Below are 16523 nucleotides of genomic sequence, written 5' to 3' on the forward strand. Positions count from 1 at the left end.
TGGATGCCGGCAGAGGATGAGGGATGAGCCGCAGACAGGAAAGCAGGCTGGCGCTTGCATTATTAACCCCCTTGATCATGCGCCCTTGTCATCTCTCTTTGCACACTTTTCTCCTTTGCATAGCATCCCTTTTAACACAAGGCTTTGGCTCCTACAAGCCATTGAGTCTCCTCTGTGTTCATGTTCAACATCACTCTGGTTTTTTTTTCCTGAGAGTCGCAATGGCTTCTCTCCCCAGTCGTGCAACTGTCTTAATTTTAATATCACATTTATAGAGAAACCAACAAAAGGGAAGCTGGAGATCCACATTTAAAATAAATGTAGGTACAGTAGAGTCTCACTTACCCAAGACTCGCTTATCCAAGGTTCTGGATTATCCAAGGCATTTTTGTAGTCAATGTTTTCAATATATCGTGATATTTTGGTGCTAAATTAGTAAACACAGTACAGTAGAGTCTCGCTTATCCAAGCTATTATTATTATTATTATTATTATTATTATTATTATTATTATTATTGTTATTATTATTGCTATTATTATTGTTATTATTATTATTATTGGAATTCACAAGGGAATCCAAAATCCACATTGATACCACCTTTAAGCCAACCAAAAGGAGCAACAAGCATTAGGTTCACTATCTGGATTTTATCTTCAGGCCCTGCCATGCTCTTTTTCTCTTGCTATGTATAATGACATATAGCTATTGTTTGTATCCAATATGCTTTCTGTATTACACTATACTACAATATGTCTCAGCTATCTAGCTATATGCTTATAATACTCGAAATTGTGATCATATATTAGATATATTTGAATTATCATATATGTAAAGAAGGTAAAGGCTTCCCCTGACGTTAAGTCCAGTCGTGCCTGACTCTGGGGGTTGGTGCTCATCTCCATTTCTAAGCCGAAGAGCCGGCGTTGTCCGTTGACACCTCCAAGGTCATGTGGCTGGCATGACTGCATGGAACGCCGTTACCTTCCCGCCGGAGCGGTACCTATTGATCTACTCACATTTCCATGTTTTCGAATTGCTAGGTTGGCAGAAGCTGGAGCAACAGCGGGCAGTCACTCTGCTCCTGGGATTTGAACCTGGGACCTTTCGGTCTGCAAGTTCAGCAGCTCAGCGCTTTAACACACTGTGCCACCGGGGCTCAATATACAATATAGTTTACAATAATAAATAATCATTAATATGTTGTATATCGGAGCCCCGGTGGCGAAGTGCATTAAAGTGCCTTGCAATTTCTCAAGTCGCTCCTGACACAAAATTTTTTTTTATATTATTATTTTATTTTTTATATTATTTATATTATTGTATTGTATTATTAGTATTATACCAAATTACAATTAGGCGCCTTGAGTCCCCTCGGGTGAGAAAGGCGGGGTAAAAATGTTGCAAATAAATAAATAAATAAATAAATATTATTAATATTATATGTACAGTAGAGTCTCACTTATCCAAGCTAAATGAGCCGGCAGAAGCTTGGATAAGTGAATATCTTGGATAATAAGGAGGGATTAAGGAAAAGCCTATTAAACATCCAATTAAGTTATGATTTTACAAATTAAGCACCAAAACATCATATTATACAACAAATTTGACAGAAAAAGTAGTTCAATACGCAGTAATGTTATGTTGTAATTACTGTATTTACGAATTTAGCACCAAAATATCATGATGTATTAAAAACATTGACTGCAAAAATGGCTTGGATTATCCAGAGGCTTGGATAAGTGAGACTCTGCTGTATATACAATATATTATAATACTATATATTATTGTGAATTATATTGTATAATATAGAATAGCCTTTGGACTCCCTTTCATTTCTAGTTTTTTTATGATTTTAAGCACAATGTCTCCCTTTCTCTCCTTCTTTGAAGGTCCTGAATCAGAGTCTGCATGGCCATCTGTTGGGAGGGCTTGGATCGTGCCTTACTTGCCTGGTTGAAAGAAGAAGGTTGGACTAGATGGCCTTTGGGGGCCTCTTCCAGCTCTAGGATTCTATAGTCGCATTAGATGCTGCATCTCTTCCACACTGTTCAGCTAGAGCGCTATGATCCCAGTTTGCCTGGCAACAGTCCTTGGAAAGCAATGAGTGACATAGCACCCTCAACTAGGGAGCAGGTTACAACATATTAATTAAATACGAGCTGGAATCGCGACTGTCTGGACGGAAAAGGGAGCCAGGAAGGCAGAGGCAGAGAAGAGGGAGACTTTACTTTTGGCCACGCCCACCTAACACCTTCTCATCCAATGGCAACGGAGCGCCAGGAGAGAGCAGCCAATAGCACGTGTCGCGGGGCGGGGCTTCGAGCAGAGAGTGTAAGAGAGGAGGAGTTGAATCCTTAGCCACGCCTAGTGTTATTCTCCTCCAATGGTGGTTGCGTTTTGGAGGAGGCAACCAATAGCAACGCAGCGGGGCGTGGCTTGAGCAGCAGAGGGGAAGGCAGAGCTTGGGTTGCTGGCAGTGCGGTCTGGGAGGCGGCCGAGGCTGCGTCGCTGTCCTTGGTGCTGAAGGCGCCACTGAGTTTCCCATTGGGAGCTGGAGCTGCCCGTGGTGCTGAACGCGGCATTGGGTCTTATGGGGAGCTGTCCTGGGTCCTGAAGGCGACACTGATTCCTATAGGGAGCTGTCTTTGGTGCTGAAGGCGCCACTGGGTCTCCCATTGGGATCTGGAGCTGCCCGTGGTGCTGAAGGCGACACTGTTTCCTATAGGGAGCTGTCCTTGGTGCTGAAGGCGCCACTCATCCTCCCATTGGGATCTGGAGCTGCCCGTGGTGCTGAAGGCGACACTGTTTCCTATAGAGAGCTGTCCTTAGTACTGAAGGAGACACACAGTTCCTCGCAGAGAGCTGCCCACGGTGCTGAAGGCAGTTCCCATAGGGTGCTGAAAAACCTGCTGCTTCTCTCTCCCCATCCTCGGCTTTTTCTCCTCCTCTTCCTCGCCCTCCTCCCATGGAAGAGATGGAAGAGGAGCTCAAGTGCCCCGTCTGTGGCTCCTTCTACCGGGAGCCGCTCATCCTGCCCTGTTCGCACAACCTCTGCCAGGCCTGCGCCAGGAACATCCTGGTCCAGACGCCGGAGGCCGAATCCCCGCAGAGCCGCCGCCGCCGCGCTTCCGGCTCGGCCTCCACCGCCTCGGGCGACTATGACTACCTGGACCTGGACAAGATGAGCCTCTACAGCGAGGCCGACAGCGGCTACGGCTCCTACGGGGGCTTCGCCAGCGCCCCGCCAACCCCTTGCCAGAAGTCGCCTAACGGCGTGAGGGTCTTCCCGCCCACGTTGCCGCCACAACCGCCGGGTTCGGGAGCCACAGGGGCTTCATCGTCGTCGTCGTCCTCGCACCTTCACCCTCCGGGCTCATCGCTGGCCCCGGTGCCCCGCAACGCCTGCCTGACTTGCCCGCAGTGCCACCGCAGCCTCATCCTGGACGAGCGGGGCCTGCGGGGCTTCCCGAAGAACCGGGTGCTGGAAGGCGTCATCGACCGCTACCAGCAGAGCAAGGCGGCCGCCCTGCGGTGCCAGCTGTGCGAGAAGGCGCCCAAGGAGGCCACCGTGATGTGCGAGCAGTGCGACGTCTTCTACTGCGACCCCTGCCGCCTGCGCTGCCACCCACCCCGGGGCCCTTTGGCCAAGCACCGGCTCCTGCCCCCGGCCCAAGGCAGGGTCAGCCGCCGGCTCAGCCCACGCAAGATCTCCACCTGCACCGACCACGAGCTGGAGAACCACAGCATGTACTGCGTCCAGTGCAAGGTGCCCGTCTGCTACCAGTGCCTGGAGGAGGGCAAGCACAACAACCACGAGGTCAAGGCCCTGGGTGCCATGTGGAAGCTACACAAGGTCAGTGGAGTGCGGGGATGCGCATGATTACATTTTGGATGTTGTATAGTTTACGGGTTGTATGGCCATGTTCTATCACAGGCATGAGCAAACTTTGGCCCTCCAGGTGTTTTGGACTTCAACTCCCACAATTCCTAACAGCCGGAAGGCTGTTAGGAATTGTGGGAGTTGAAGTCCAAAACACCTGGAGGGCCAAAGTTTGCCCATGCCTGTTCTAGCAGCATTTTCTCCTGACATTTCGCCTGCATCCATAAAATGCTGGTTAGTCGTATAGACCCCTTTAGAAGTTTTTTAAGATAGATAGATAGATAGCCATTTTATAGAAGGGACCCTTGCATATAATGGGATTCCAGTATCCATGGATTTGGGTATCTATTGAAACCAAGCCTCAGTGGACCCAAAGACCCAATGTTTAGAGCTATTTTACTACAACACTATATATAACACACCATTTTATATTGAGTTTCTGTGGATTTTGGTATCTGGAACCAAACCCCAGTGGATACCAAAGGCTCAATGTATAGAGCTAATTTGGAACTAGTAAAGATCTTGAAGACAGGAGGAGGGATGTGATTATGATAGGTCTTTTTTTAACAATTTCATCACCATGTTAAATTCCAGCAACATTCCTTTAAAGTTGGCAGATATTAATATTCTTTTATTCCACTTGGGATGAGATGGAGATGGAAATAAGAACTACATTGCTGCCTGAGTTCATGTTTACATACTGATGGTGCCTCGGGGCCATTTTGGACTACAACTCCCAGTGTTGGCCAAGGGATACTGGGAGTTGTAGTACAAAAAAAGGAATATTCCTAGATTCTTGGGTGTCTTTCCTGAAGCTTTATCATTCCTCCCAAGCCCTTAAAGCTCATTTGACTTGTAGGAATGTAATTACCCAAAAGCGCCAAGCAAATATTGACCCCAGGGATTATAGCAGACTTGCTAATATGCTAAAAACAAGATTGTCGCCTCTGCTTTGGATGTGAACTTGGCGACAAGGCACCATACTTTGCAGATGAAGCAGACCCAGGGAATTAATATATTTCAGATTGAAAGATATTGTGTGTTTTGGCTTGGAAGACATTAATTGGGATTGCAGCAAAACAGCAAATGCATCTGAAGGCGAAACGTCAGGAGAGAATACTTCTAGAACATGGCCATACAGCCCAGAAAACACACAACACCAAACCATGAAAGACTTTGGCAATACATTATCTCTAAATACAGATGCATGGCAATGTATTGCATGGCAAAGGGTGCAAATGAGGTTGGAAGAAGAGCAACCGGGGTGAAGAAATGGGTTAGGATCTCCACTCTGTGTGCCTTTTTCCTCTCCCAACTTTCACCATCTCACCCTGTTTTCTTCATGTCTGGGTCTTCTTACCTCTCCTCTTTCTCTACCTGCCTTCCCTGTCTCTATCACTCTTTCCTCCTCTCTTTCTCCCTCGTTTCCTCACATCTCTGGCCTGAACCCAATGGGTAAGACCCTATCCATTGAATCAAGGGGGCTTGCTTGTGTGTTGACTCAACATTCAAGGCACCTGTGCCATTGAGAACAACCAATATGGTTCTGGTCTCGAGTTTCTCTCTTATCCTCCCCAAACCCCTCTTCCTGTCTTCCTTGTCTCTCTCACTCTTTCCTCCTCTCTTTCTCACTCCCTCCCTCCATCCTTTCCCCATATCTCTGGCCTGAACCCAATGGGTAAAACCAAATTAGGTTACATCCATTGAATTGAAGGGATTTGCTTGTGTGTTGAGTCAACATTCAAGGCACATACGCCATTGGAAACAACCAACAGGTCTATGTTCCTCTCTTATCCTCCCCAGTCATGCCCAGCCTGCAATCCCCATCATCCCCATAGGACCTATAGTCCAAGCATAGGTAAAGGTAAAGGTTCCCCCTGACATTAAGACCGACTCTGGGGGTTGGTGCTTATCTTCATTTCTAAGCCGAAGAGCCAGCGTTGTCCATAGACACCTCCAAGGTCATGTGGCCGGCATGACTGCATGGAGCGCCGTTACCTTCCCGCCGGAGAGGTACCTATTGATCTACTCACATTTGCATGTTTTCGAACTGCTAGGTTGGCAGAAGCCCAAGCATATTTGTGTGGAAAGGAGCAACAATTCCCTTCTTGCCTCCATTCCTCTCTTGGCTCTTTTCCTTCCTCTATGAAGCATCATCTCTGAAACCATCCCTGTCACTTTCCATCATCCTTAGCCTGGTGGGAACAATGGGATCTGTAGTCCAATGATGTCAGTGTGGAAAGGAGCAACAATTCCCTTCTTGGCTCCGTTCCTCTCTTGGCTCTGTTCTTTCCTCTCTGAAGCATCATCTCTGAAACCATCCCTCTCGCTTTCCATCATCCTTAGCCTGGTGGGAACAATGGGATCTGTAGTCCAATGATATCAGTGTCGAAAGGAGCAACAGTTTCCTTCCTGACGCCATTCATCTCTCAAATTCCTTCATCCATCTCTACAACCTCATCATCATCATCATCATCATCATCATCATCATCTTTCTCTCTCTCTTTCTCCAAAGCCCTTGGTTATCATTCCTTCAACTCTTTCCCCCTTGCAATCCTCTCCCGCTCATCCAACCTTTCCTCCTTATCAGCCACTGCCTTCTGGACCGTTTTGCTCCCCGCCATCTCTGCTTCCCCCTTCTCCAGCTCCAAGGATTGAGTCTCTCTGCTTGTAAACAGCACGTCCAGCCTTCCTGTCTCTCTGCGCTTTATGAGCCCCCTTCCCCTTATCGTGGGGGCATATTCACCTCTTGCCATGGGGGTCTGTGTTGACAATCTGTGTTGACTTTTTCATCTCGCTTCCCCGCTCCTTGCTCTTCCCTTGGCCGCCAGTCAAGCCTTTGCACCAAGCTGCCTGCAGTGTTATGGGGTGGCAAAGACGGGGTGAACGTGGGGTGCTGTGAGGATGGGGTGGAAGGACCAGAGGTGGGATCCATGGGGTCACTGGACGCCTCTCTTCATTGAATCGGCCAGGTTTCCATTGCCATCCAGTGTTCTCCTCCTGCCTGCATGCAGCCCATGGTCCAGAATGCAGTCTTGGATGTAGCTGCCATGTCTGCCTTTCCTCTGCCAAGGATCCAGAGCTGGAAAGAGGCAGAGGCAGGTCCTGGTCTCTTGATAGAACTTGCCAGTATGTTTATCTTGGAGAAGAGAGGGCTGAGAGAAGGGGACCTGAGAGCCATATTTAATATTGGAAAGGATGCCCCATTGAGGAAGGAGCAAGCTTATTTTCTGGTGCTCTAAGACCCTTCCACACAGCCACATAACCCAGAATATCAAGCTGGATAATCCACAATATGGGGCCCCTGGTGGCACAGTGTCTTAAAGCTCTGAGCTGCTGAACTTGGGACCAAAAGGTGCCAGGTTCAAATCCCGGGAGCGGAATGAGCGCCTGCTGTTAGCTCCAGCTTCTGCCAACTTAGCAGTTTGGAAACATGCAAATGTAAGTAGATCAATAGGTACCGCTCCGGCGGGAAGGTAACGGCGCTCCATGCAGTCATGCTGGCCACATGACCTGGAGGTGTCTATGGAAACGCCGGCTCTTCGGCTTAGAAATGGAGATGAGCACCAACCCCCAGAATTGGTCACGACTGCACTTAACGTCAGGGGAAACTTTTACCTTTACCTTAATCCACAATATCTGATTTGAACTGGATTGTCCACACTGCCATATAATCCAGTTCAATATGGATTTTATACAGCTATGTGGAAGGAGCCCTGGAGATACAATAGAGCAATGGATTCAATTTGCAGGGCAAAGAATTTGACTGGAATATGCCACCTAAAATTCTGCTGGAGTCTCATTTTGTGGAGGTTTTTAAGAGGCTGGATGGCCATCTGTCGGGAGGGCTTTGACTGTGTCTTCCTACCTGATATATTGGGATTGGATGGCCCTTGGGGTCTCCTCCAACTCTACTATTCTGTGATTCTATGTGTGTATTTCCTACCTCCAAATGCATTCATTGGAAAGGCACAGTTGTCGTGTTTAGAGGGGAGGTTTTACCAACACCATGTCGGAGAACCAGCTAGGGAAATAATAATAATAATAATAATAATAATAATAATAATAATAATAATAATAATTGCAAAAGGCCACCCTACTGGAATCTGCACACATCATCCAAAAATACATCACACAGTCCTAGACGCTTGGGAAGTGTTCGACTTGTGATTTTGTGATACGAAATCCAGCATGTCTATCTTGTTTGCTGTGTCATAATAAAATAATAATAATAATAATAATAATAATAATAATAATAATAATAATAATAATAATAATAATGTTTATTTATACCCTGCTTTGACTCAGAGGTTTAGAGTTTCAACTGAAGTCCTCTGTTGACTGTTTGCTACAAAGGGGAGCAAAGACTTGCAATTACTCCATTGGCTCCTTTGCATGGCAAAATGCAGCTAAGGCTTGGATGAAAGGGTGCATCTGCACCGTAGAATGAATGCAGTTTGACACCATTTTAACTGCCATAGCTCAATGCTGTGGGATCCTGGGAAATGCAGTTCGATGAGGCACTACCATACTTTGGCAGAGAATGTTAAAAAAAACTGATAAAACTACAACTCCCAGGATTCCATAGCATGAACTGAATTCATTCTACAGTTTAGAGATGCACCCTAAGGGTGATTTGTAGTTTGGTGAAGCCTACAACCTCTGAGGATGCCTGCCATAGATGTGGGCCAAACGTCAGGAGAGAATGCTTCTGGAACATGGCCAGACAGCCTGGAAAACACACAACAACCCTGTGATTCTGGCCATGAAAGCCTTTGACAACATAGCCCATGTAGTGTTTGGCAGAGAAGGCCAAAAGTCTTATAAAGCTGCAACCTCCAGGATTCCATGACACTGAGCTATGGAAGTTAAAGTGGGATCAAACTGCATTCATTCTCTAGTGTAGAAGCACCTTAAGCCTTTATCCACTGAATTCATCTTTGTTGTGTTGTCGAAGGTTTTCATGGCTGGAATCACTGGGTCTCTGTGAGTTTTCTGGGCTGTATGGCCATATTCTAGTAGCATTCTCTCCTGATGTTTTGACTGCATCTGTGGCTAACGGCATCTTCAGAGTTTCTGTTGGCAGTGTAGCAAGTGGAGTGTATATATCCCTGTGGAATAATGTCCAGGATGGGAGAAAGAACCCTTGTCTGTAAGCAAGTACAGTAGAGTCTCACTTATCCAACACTCGCTTATCCAACGGTCTGGATTATCCAACGCAATTTTGTAGTCAATGTTTTCAATATATTGTGATATTTTGGTGCTTAATTCGTAAATACAGTAATTACTACGTAGCATTACCTCATACTGAACTACTTTTTCTGTCAAATTTGTCGTATAACATGATGTTTTGGTGCTTAATTTGTAAAATCATAACCTAATTTGATGTTTAATAGGCTTCTCCTTAATCTCTCCTTATTATCCAACATATTCGCTTATCCAACATTCTGCTGGCCCGTTTATGTTGGATAAGTGAGACTCTACTGTATTAATATTGCAGTTAGGAAGCTTGAATTAGCATTTGAGTAGTCATGAAGCTGCAGAGTCAATTAGAGAGAGCATCTACATGGGGGTAGCCTGGCTTTTGTTGCCTGGAGGCATCCTCAGCTTGAGAGGTGTTAACTGGCACTTGATTGTTTGCTGTCTGGACTTCTGCTGTCTCTGAATGGTGATCTTTATTTACTGTCTTGATTCTGGTCTTTTTTTTTTAATAATGGTAACCAGATTTTGTTCGATTTCATGCTTTCCTCCTTTCTGTTGACATTGTTCACTTGCTTCTTGTTGATTTCAATGGCTTCTCTGTGTCATCTGGCATGATGGTTGTGAGAGTGGTCCAGCATTTCTGTGTTCTCAGATAATATTCTGTGTCCAGGTTGGTTCATCAAGTGCTCTGCTATGGCTGACTTTTCTGGTTGAATTAGTCTGAAGGGCCTTTCATGGAGCTAGAACATGGCCATACAGCCCAAAAATCTCACAGCAACCCTCATCTTTGTTGACATGCCATTCAGCACTAGACTGAAGGGATCTACTTGAGTTGGGACTAAGCAACAGGATTTCTGCCACAGTTTCTGCCTCCCATTGAACATGTCTTTTCCTCCTACTTCTCATTCTCACAGTCAGATTTGCCAGTTACCCAGGCCTTGCTTTGATCTGGGATCTCCCTTTGCAATGGCAACCCTGTCTTTGAGGTAACTGGGTCAGAGAAGCGAATGCTGCCCGTGATGCATTTCCGAATTTCCCCTTCTTTGCCTCCATATCTCCTGATGGACATGCGCATGTGCATAGCAGCACATCTTTGGCTTGGGTGTGCACTGCGATCATGGATTCCCATTCCCAAAATTGACATTGAGTGCATCTACATTATAATAGTAATGCAGTTTGGCCCCAGTTTAACTGACATAGCTCAACACTATGCAATTGTAGGAGTAGTAGTTTGATAAGCTCTAGCCTCCTCTACCAAAGTGTTATGGGGTTTCAACTACAACTCCCATGATTCCATAGCATTGAGCCATGGGAGTTCAAATAGTATCAGAAAACTCCATTAATTCTGTAGTAGAGATGCACCATTAGAAATCATTTAAAAATAAAAAGTTAAAGCTATTAAATCAAATACTGGGTTAAAATCCCATTGATTGAACGGATCGACCTTAATTGGGTCTCAAAATTGGATTCAGACCTATTCCTTTTCAATCTCAGGCCCTATCTACACTGCCATATAAAATCTAGATTATCTGATTTGAATTGGATTATTTGGCAGTGTAGACTCATATAAAGGTAAAGGTAAAGGTTTCCTCTCACGTTAAGTCCACTCGTGTCTGACTCTGGGTGTTGGTGCTCATCTCCATTTCTAAACCGAAGAGCCGGCGTTGTCCGTAGACACCTCCAAGGTCATGTGGCCAATGGCATGACTGCATGGAGTGCCGTTACCTTCCCGCCAGAGCGGTACCTATTGATCTACTCACATTTACATGTTTTTGAACTGCTGAAGCTGGGGCTAACAGCAGGAGCTCACCCCGCTCCCGCATTTGAACCTGTGACCTTTTGGTTTACAAGTTCGGCAGCTCAGCGCTTTAGCACATTGCCCCACCGGGGGCTCCATGTAAACTCATATAATCAAGTTCAAAGCAGATAATGTGGATTATCTGCCAGTGTATTAGGAGCCTCAGCCTCCAACACAATTGTGTGCCTTTATGTAGTTTCTGACTTACAGAGATGTTATCACATAGTTTTCTTGTAAGATCTGTTTCGAGGGAGATTGCCATTAATTTCCTCTGAGGGTGAGAGAATGTGACCTCTTCAAGGTCACCATTGTCCATGCCTGGTGTAGAGCATTTCCAACAAATGCTCAATCTGTTACACTATGCTGGCTCTCTTTAACACAACTGCCCTATGGAAATACATGGAGTCAACCTTCCTGTCCAGAGATGATGTGAGAAGAATGCAATGAATATCCTATTTTAGACATCCATTGTGAGTCTTCACTGCAACATATCATCATAATCTTCTGAGATATCATTTATGGATATATAGATATGAAACACATTAACAGTAAAGTAGTTGTTATTAATCTGAAGGTATTTAGTTGCTAAGGGACCAAGGAAAACACTTTTGACAGGTCCCTGGATGAAATTCTGGTTCCTTGGGCATGAGCCAGGATGCCCCAGCTTTAGAGGCTTTCTGTTGCATAGGGTGCATCTATGAGGGCTGAATGAAAAGTAATGCCTCCACCTTCATAGCTCCTTGATTCTTTGGGTCTGTGACTCTAGAGCGGCAGAAAATAATGTAGCTGGACACCTGTCAAGGCTCAATGTTATGGAATCATGGGAGTTGTAGTCTACAAAGTCTTTAGCCTTCTCAGCTATTATTCTTGCTAAGACATTAGCCTGAGGATGCCTCAATACGTCATTCTGGTCCTTTCAGATTCCCACGCAACTTGTGGAGAGACAAGAAGGTTCTATAATTCACCAAGAACACCGAAACCGCTCAGAAAGCACTTGCATAATGGCTCTTATACAAGCAGCAGAGACAGAAGGGCCGGGGGTGGGATATAACCTGTGGACGTCTTTTGTGAACCCACTTGGATGCTAAAGAGATCCTTTTCCTGAACCTCTCTTCTTTCGGACTCGTGTTTTCCCCACTTGCTTTGGATTCATGAACCCTACTGTAGCAACATTGGCAAATCCCATTTTCCTTTAAAGACAGCAACGCCTGATGGGATTGTGGTATTTGTGCTCTATAATAATAATAATAATAAAACTTTATTTATACCCCGCCACCATCTCCCCAATGGGGACTTGGGGCGGCTTACATGGGGCCATGCCCAAGACAATACAATAAACCATAACATAATACAATTAAATAATACATTACATAAAATAAACAGTACAAGATAAGATCAAAACAGCAATATAACAAGAGCGGGCCGCATAAACACTACATTTAAAAACTAGATTAAAAATTAAAACTCTGGGTGAGAAAGGGATCAGAATAAAACCTCGAGGGACGGGACATCAGATAGTGAACCAGTCTAGAGGATAAATATCGGGGGGGGGGAGGGAGTAGCATAGAACATTTACTCTCCGAAAGCACACCGGAAGAGCCATGTTTTTAAATCTTTCCTGAAGGCTAAAAGGGTGGGGGCTTGCCTGATTTCAATGGGCAGCGAGTTCCCCATCTCTATGGGGATGTTAATGTGGGATTTGTGTATTGGTAGTGTTTAAATGCAATTTGTGTCTTGTCTGTATTGCATACTGATTGCATCATCCAGAGTGTGCTATAGTCTGTAAAGAGTTAATTGCTGAGAAGCTGTGTTGACCTTGATGTGTGGCTGGAACTGGGGAGTGTCCAGACACAAGTGTGTATGCTTTACTGATTACATCAGTTTAGGTCAGTTCTGAGTAGAGTAGAGTCAAGTCCTGTGTTTGTCTGCAAGTCTGTTTGTCTTGATTATTACTGCTTACAGTAAAACTTGTATATAGTTTTACCAAAGTCTCTGGATGTCACTTTGTTCTGCGTTCCACTGACTCCATCCAACTACTGCTGCGTTGCAAATTACTCTGACAGGGGACACATTTATACCTGGGTATTGCAACCTGTGAGATGATGGAGGATGTAAATTAGGGAAGAGGAATACTAAATGTGCAAAAGCATAATTGCATGATGCAAGGATAATTTGTAATGCTCAGATTATGCCATATACCTTATATATATTTTTTGGGAATTGTAGTCCACCCACATCCTTCATATTATTACTGAATATCATTACTATTGATTACACCAGTCTAGGGGAGGGGCCTTCCACTGAGCCCTGTCTTCTGCTGGTCCTTCTTCAACTCCCTGGAAAGGAAGGGATGGGCTCCAATCATGGCCAGCTAACACCTCCAAACAAAAGCTTCCCCCAGAGAGGCTTTGAAGCTGCAAGGCCATTACATGCTAATCAAGGTGACTAATAACAGCATGCATACCTGCCACATCGAGACTATTCAGTGCATTCCAGCTCACCAAACTAGGATTACATTAGAAAGAAAACGGCCAGGCTTTGCGGCTGTACGGCTATTCACTGCTAATTCACCCGGCCAACAAACAAATCCAAAAAGCCACAGCAAAGCGTGGCCGGGCACAGCTAGTATATGATATATTCCTCTCTTACCCTCCCTTATCAGTGTGTTTTTCAAAGCCTCCCTTGCTCTTAACCAAGGGAATGTTTTGAAAAGGGAAAGATGCTCTTGCAAGTCAGGAAGAAGAAATATATATATCCATTAATCTTAAAAAAGCATTTCCCCCGGAAATATTTGTTAATCTCTCTTACAGATATGTAGGCATTAACCCCCTGCATGCATTTGCAATCCCTATGTAATTCTATCTATCTATCTATCTATCTATCTATCTATCTATCTATCTATCTATCTATCTATCTATCTATCTATCTATCTATCATCTATCATCTATATACATTAATTTTATATATGAATTTTACCCTCATATGTTTGCAGGTCCTTGCAAATCCTATATACATATAGATCCATGTACAGTAGAGTCTCACTTATCCAACATAAACGGGCCAGCAGAACATTGGATAAGCGAATATGTTGGATAATAAGGAGGGATTAAGGAAAAGCCTATTAAACATTAAATTAGGTTATGATTTTACAAATTAAGCACCAAAACATCATGTTTTACAACAAATTTGACAGAAAAAAGCAGTTCAATACGCAGTAATGTTATGTTGTAATTACTGTATTTACAAATTTAGCACCAAAATATCACGATATATTGAAAACATTGACTACAAAAATGGCTTGGATAATCCAGAACATTGGATAAGCGAGTGTTGGATAAGTGAGACTCTACTGTACCTGTATATCTGTATCCATATATACACATTATTTAACCTCTTGATGCCTCGATTAATGTAAATTTATTGGTATCTATTTTTATTTTGAAATTTACCAGTAGCTGCTTCATTTCCCACCCTTGGCTTATACTCAGGTCAATAAGTTATCCCAGTTTTTTTTGTTAATGTGGGATTTGTGTATTGGTAGTGTTTAAATGAAATTTGTGTCTAACATGTATTGCATCATCCAGGAGTTAATTTGGTAAGAAGCTGTATTGACCTTGGATATGTGGCTGGAGCCAGATAGGAGTGTCCAGACTACAAGTGTGTTTGTATATAGCTGATTGCATCAGATGAGATCGTCTCTGCCTGTTGAGAAGATCTGTGCTGTTTGCCTAGAGTGAGAGTCTTATGTCCATTGTCTACAAGTCTGTTTGTCTTGTCAAGTAAAACTTTGTAAATACTTTTTTACTTCGTCTCTGATCGTTCCTTCGTTCTGCGCTTCAACTGACATCATGCATCTGCTGCTACGCTGCATGCATTACTCTGACATTTTTGTGGTAAAATTAGGTGCCTTGGCTTATATTCGGGTCGGCTTATACTCGAGTATATACGGTAATCCTGTTCAAAGCACATAATGTGGATTTTATATGGCAGTGTAGAAGGGGCTCTCAAATTGAAAGGGACTTAAAGGACCATCCAGTCTAACCCCTTTCTGCTATAATTTCACAGTAAGTCAAACTCTATTTCCACACCTATAATCAAGTAAAGACATTGCTTTATGGCGGGAAAAAATGGGACCATGGCCATAAGGAAATTTGCACATGAATAAGTCCCTTGACAGCCTATAAAGTGTCAGGGTATTGTGTATGAGAGTCTGCTATGATTGATGTATCACAGGACCAATGGGGTCAAGTTTGTTTTGACCAGGACTTTCTTTCTTGTTCCTGTGGAATGCAGAGGAGTTTCCTGAGCAGAAGAGCAGTGTGTGTGCATGCATGAGTTTGCTTCGGCAACAGCACTCATGGAGAAGGACTGATTTGCTCTGTTTGTATATAGAAATGTAAATAAAAGTTTATTGCCGTTGGATTTCCAACCGAACCCTCATCTGCTGGAGTGTGTTTGTCTAGTGCTGTTTTTCCACACCGGGAGACAGTCTGGAGAGAAGGAGGTCAAGGATGGTGAATTTTTGGATTTCACTCTGCTACCCATCATCCCCCCTGACATAAAGCAGTGTTTCTCAACCCCTGTGTGGGTCGTGAGGGGTCACCAAAGACCATTAGAAAACATATATTTCTGATGGTCTTAGTTTGGTCCAGATCCATCATTGTTTGAGTCCACAGTGCTCTCTGGATGTAGGTGAACTATAATTCCCAAAGTCAAGGTCAATGTCCACCAAACCCTTCCAGTATTTTCTGTTGGTCATGGGAGTTTCGAGTGCCAAGTTTGGTTCAATTTCATCCTTGGTGGAGTTCAGAATGCTCTTTGATTGTAGGTGAACTATAAATCCCAGCAACTACAACTCCCAAATGACAAAATGACCAGCTTAGGATTCAATGGGAGGTTACCATGAGAATTAAAGTTTAATTGTAGCTCTATAACTGACTGGTGTTAAAGGGCCCTCAAACAGACTCTTCTTATCTAATCCTGCAATATGAGTTAAAACTTCTTTTTATTTGCTTCTTCTTCATCTCCTGCCAATCAGTTTGACTAGAAGCTGCAATATTAAGTGGCAATATTAAATTGGGAAATTTTTTTTGCAGGATATAATAAGTTCCTTTCGGGGGTTCCTTTCAGACCGAGATCAACCAGAAATGTGATGTAATTAATGATGGCCTAAGGTTGATATACTGTTAAACTAACAAACCTAATTCATTTCAAACAGAAGAAACTAATATAAAACGACAGACAATGAATGCTGGAGATAAAAATACAAAGATTGACGTTGATGGTAGCCAGCAGGCATCGGGAACTCTTCCTCCCGTGCATCTTTCACAAAGAGTCAAGGTGCATCTACACTGCAGAATTAATGCAATTTAACACCAGGGTTGATGAGTTTTCTGGGCTGTATGGCCATGTTCCAGAAGCATTCTCTCCTGACTTTTCACCCACATCTATGGCAGGCATCCTCAGAGATTGTGAGTTCTGTTGGAAACTAGTCAAGTGAGGTTTATATATTTGTGGAATAATGTCCTGGGTGGGAGAAAGAACTCTTGTCTGTTGGAGGCAAGTGTGAATGTTGCCATTGCCCAGCTTGATTAGCATTGAAACCTTGCAAAATCAACGCCTCGCTGCTTCCTGCCTGGGGG

General features: G+C 44.1%; 1 protein-coding gene across 8 annotated transcripts in view; it reads left to right on the top strand.

Annotated features, from left to right (window-relative positions):
• The first annotated feature begins 2420 nt into the window (after nt 1-2420).
• The window catches only part of trim9 (tripartite motif containing 9), a 116550-nt gene continuing 102447 nt past the window's right edge, over nt 2421-16523 (top strand). For 3 of the 8 annotated variants that reach the window (XM_062968690.1, XM_062968692.1, XM_062968693.1), the window contains exon 1: nt 2427-3854. In XM_062968690.1, the coding sequence (XP_062824760.1) occupies nt 2967-3854 (888 nt within the window). In that variant the 5' untranslated portion in view covers nt 2427-2966. Of the gene's footprint in view, nt 3855-16523 lie in introns of all 8 variants that reach the window. The other 5 variants (XM_062968691.1, XM_062968694.1, XM_062968697.1 and 2 more) reach the window with 4 other exon arrangements.

Source organism: Anolis carolinensis, chromosome 1 (genome assembly GCF_035594765.1).
Source record: "Anolis carolinensis isolate JA03-04 chromosome 1, rAnoCar3.1.pri, whole genome shotgun sequence".
NCBI lineage: Eukaryota > Metazoa > Chordata > Lepidosauria > Squamata > Dactyloidae > Anolis > Anolis carolinensis.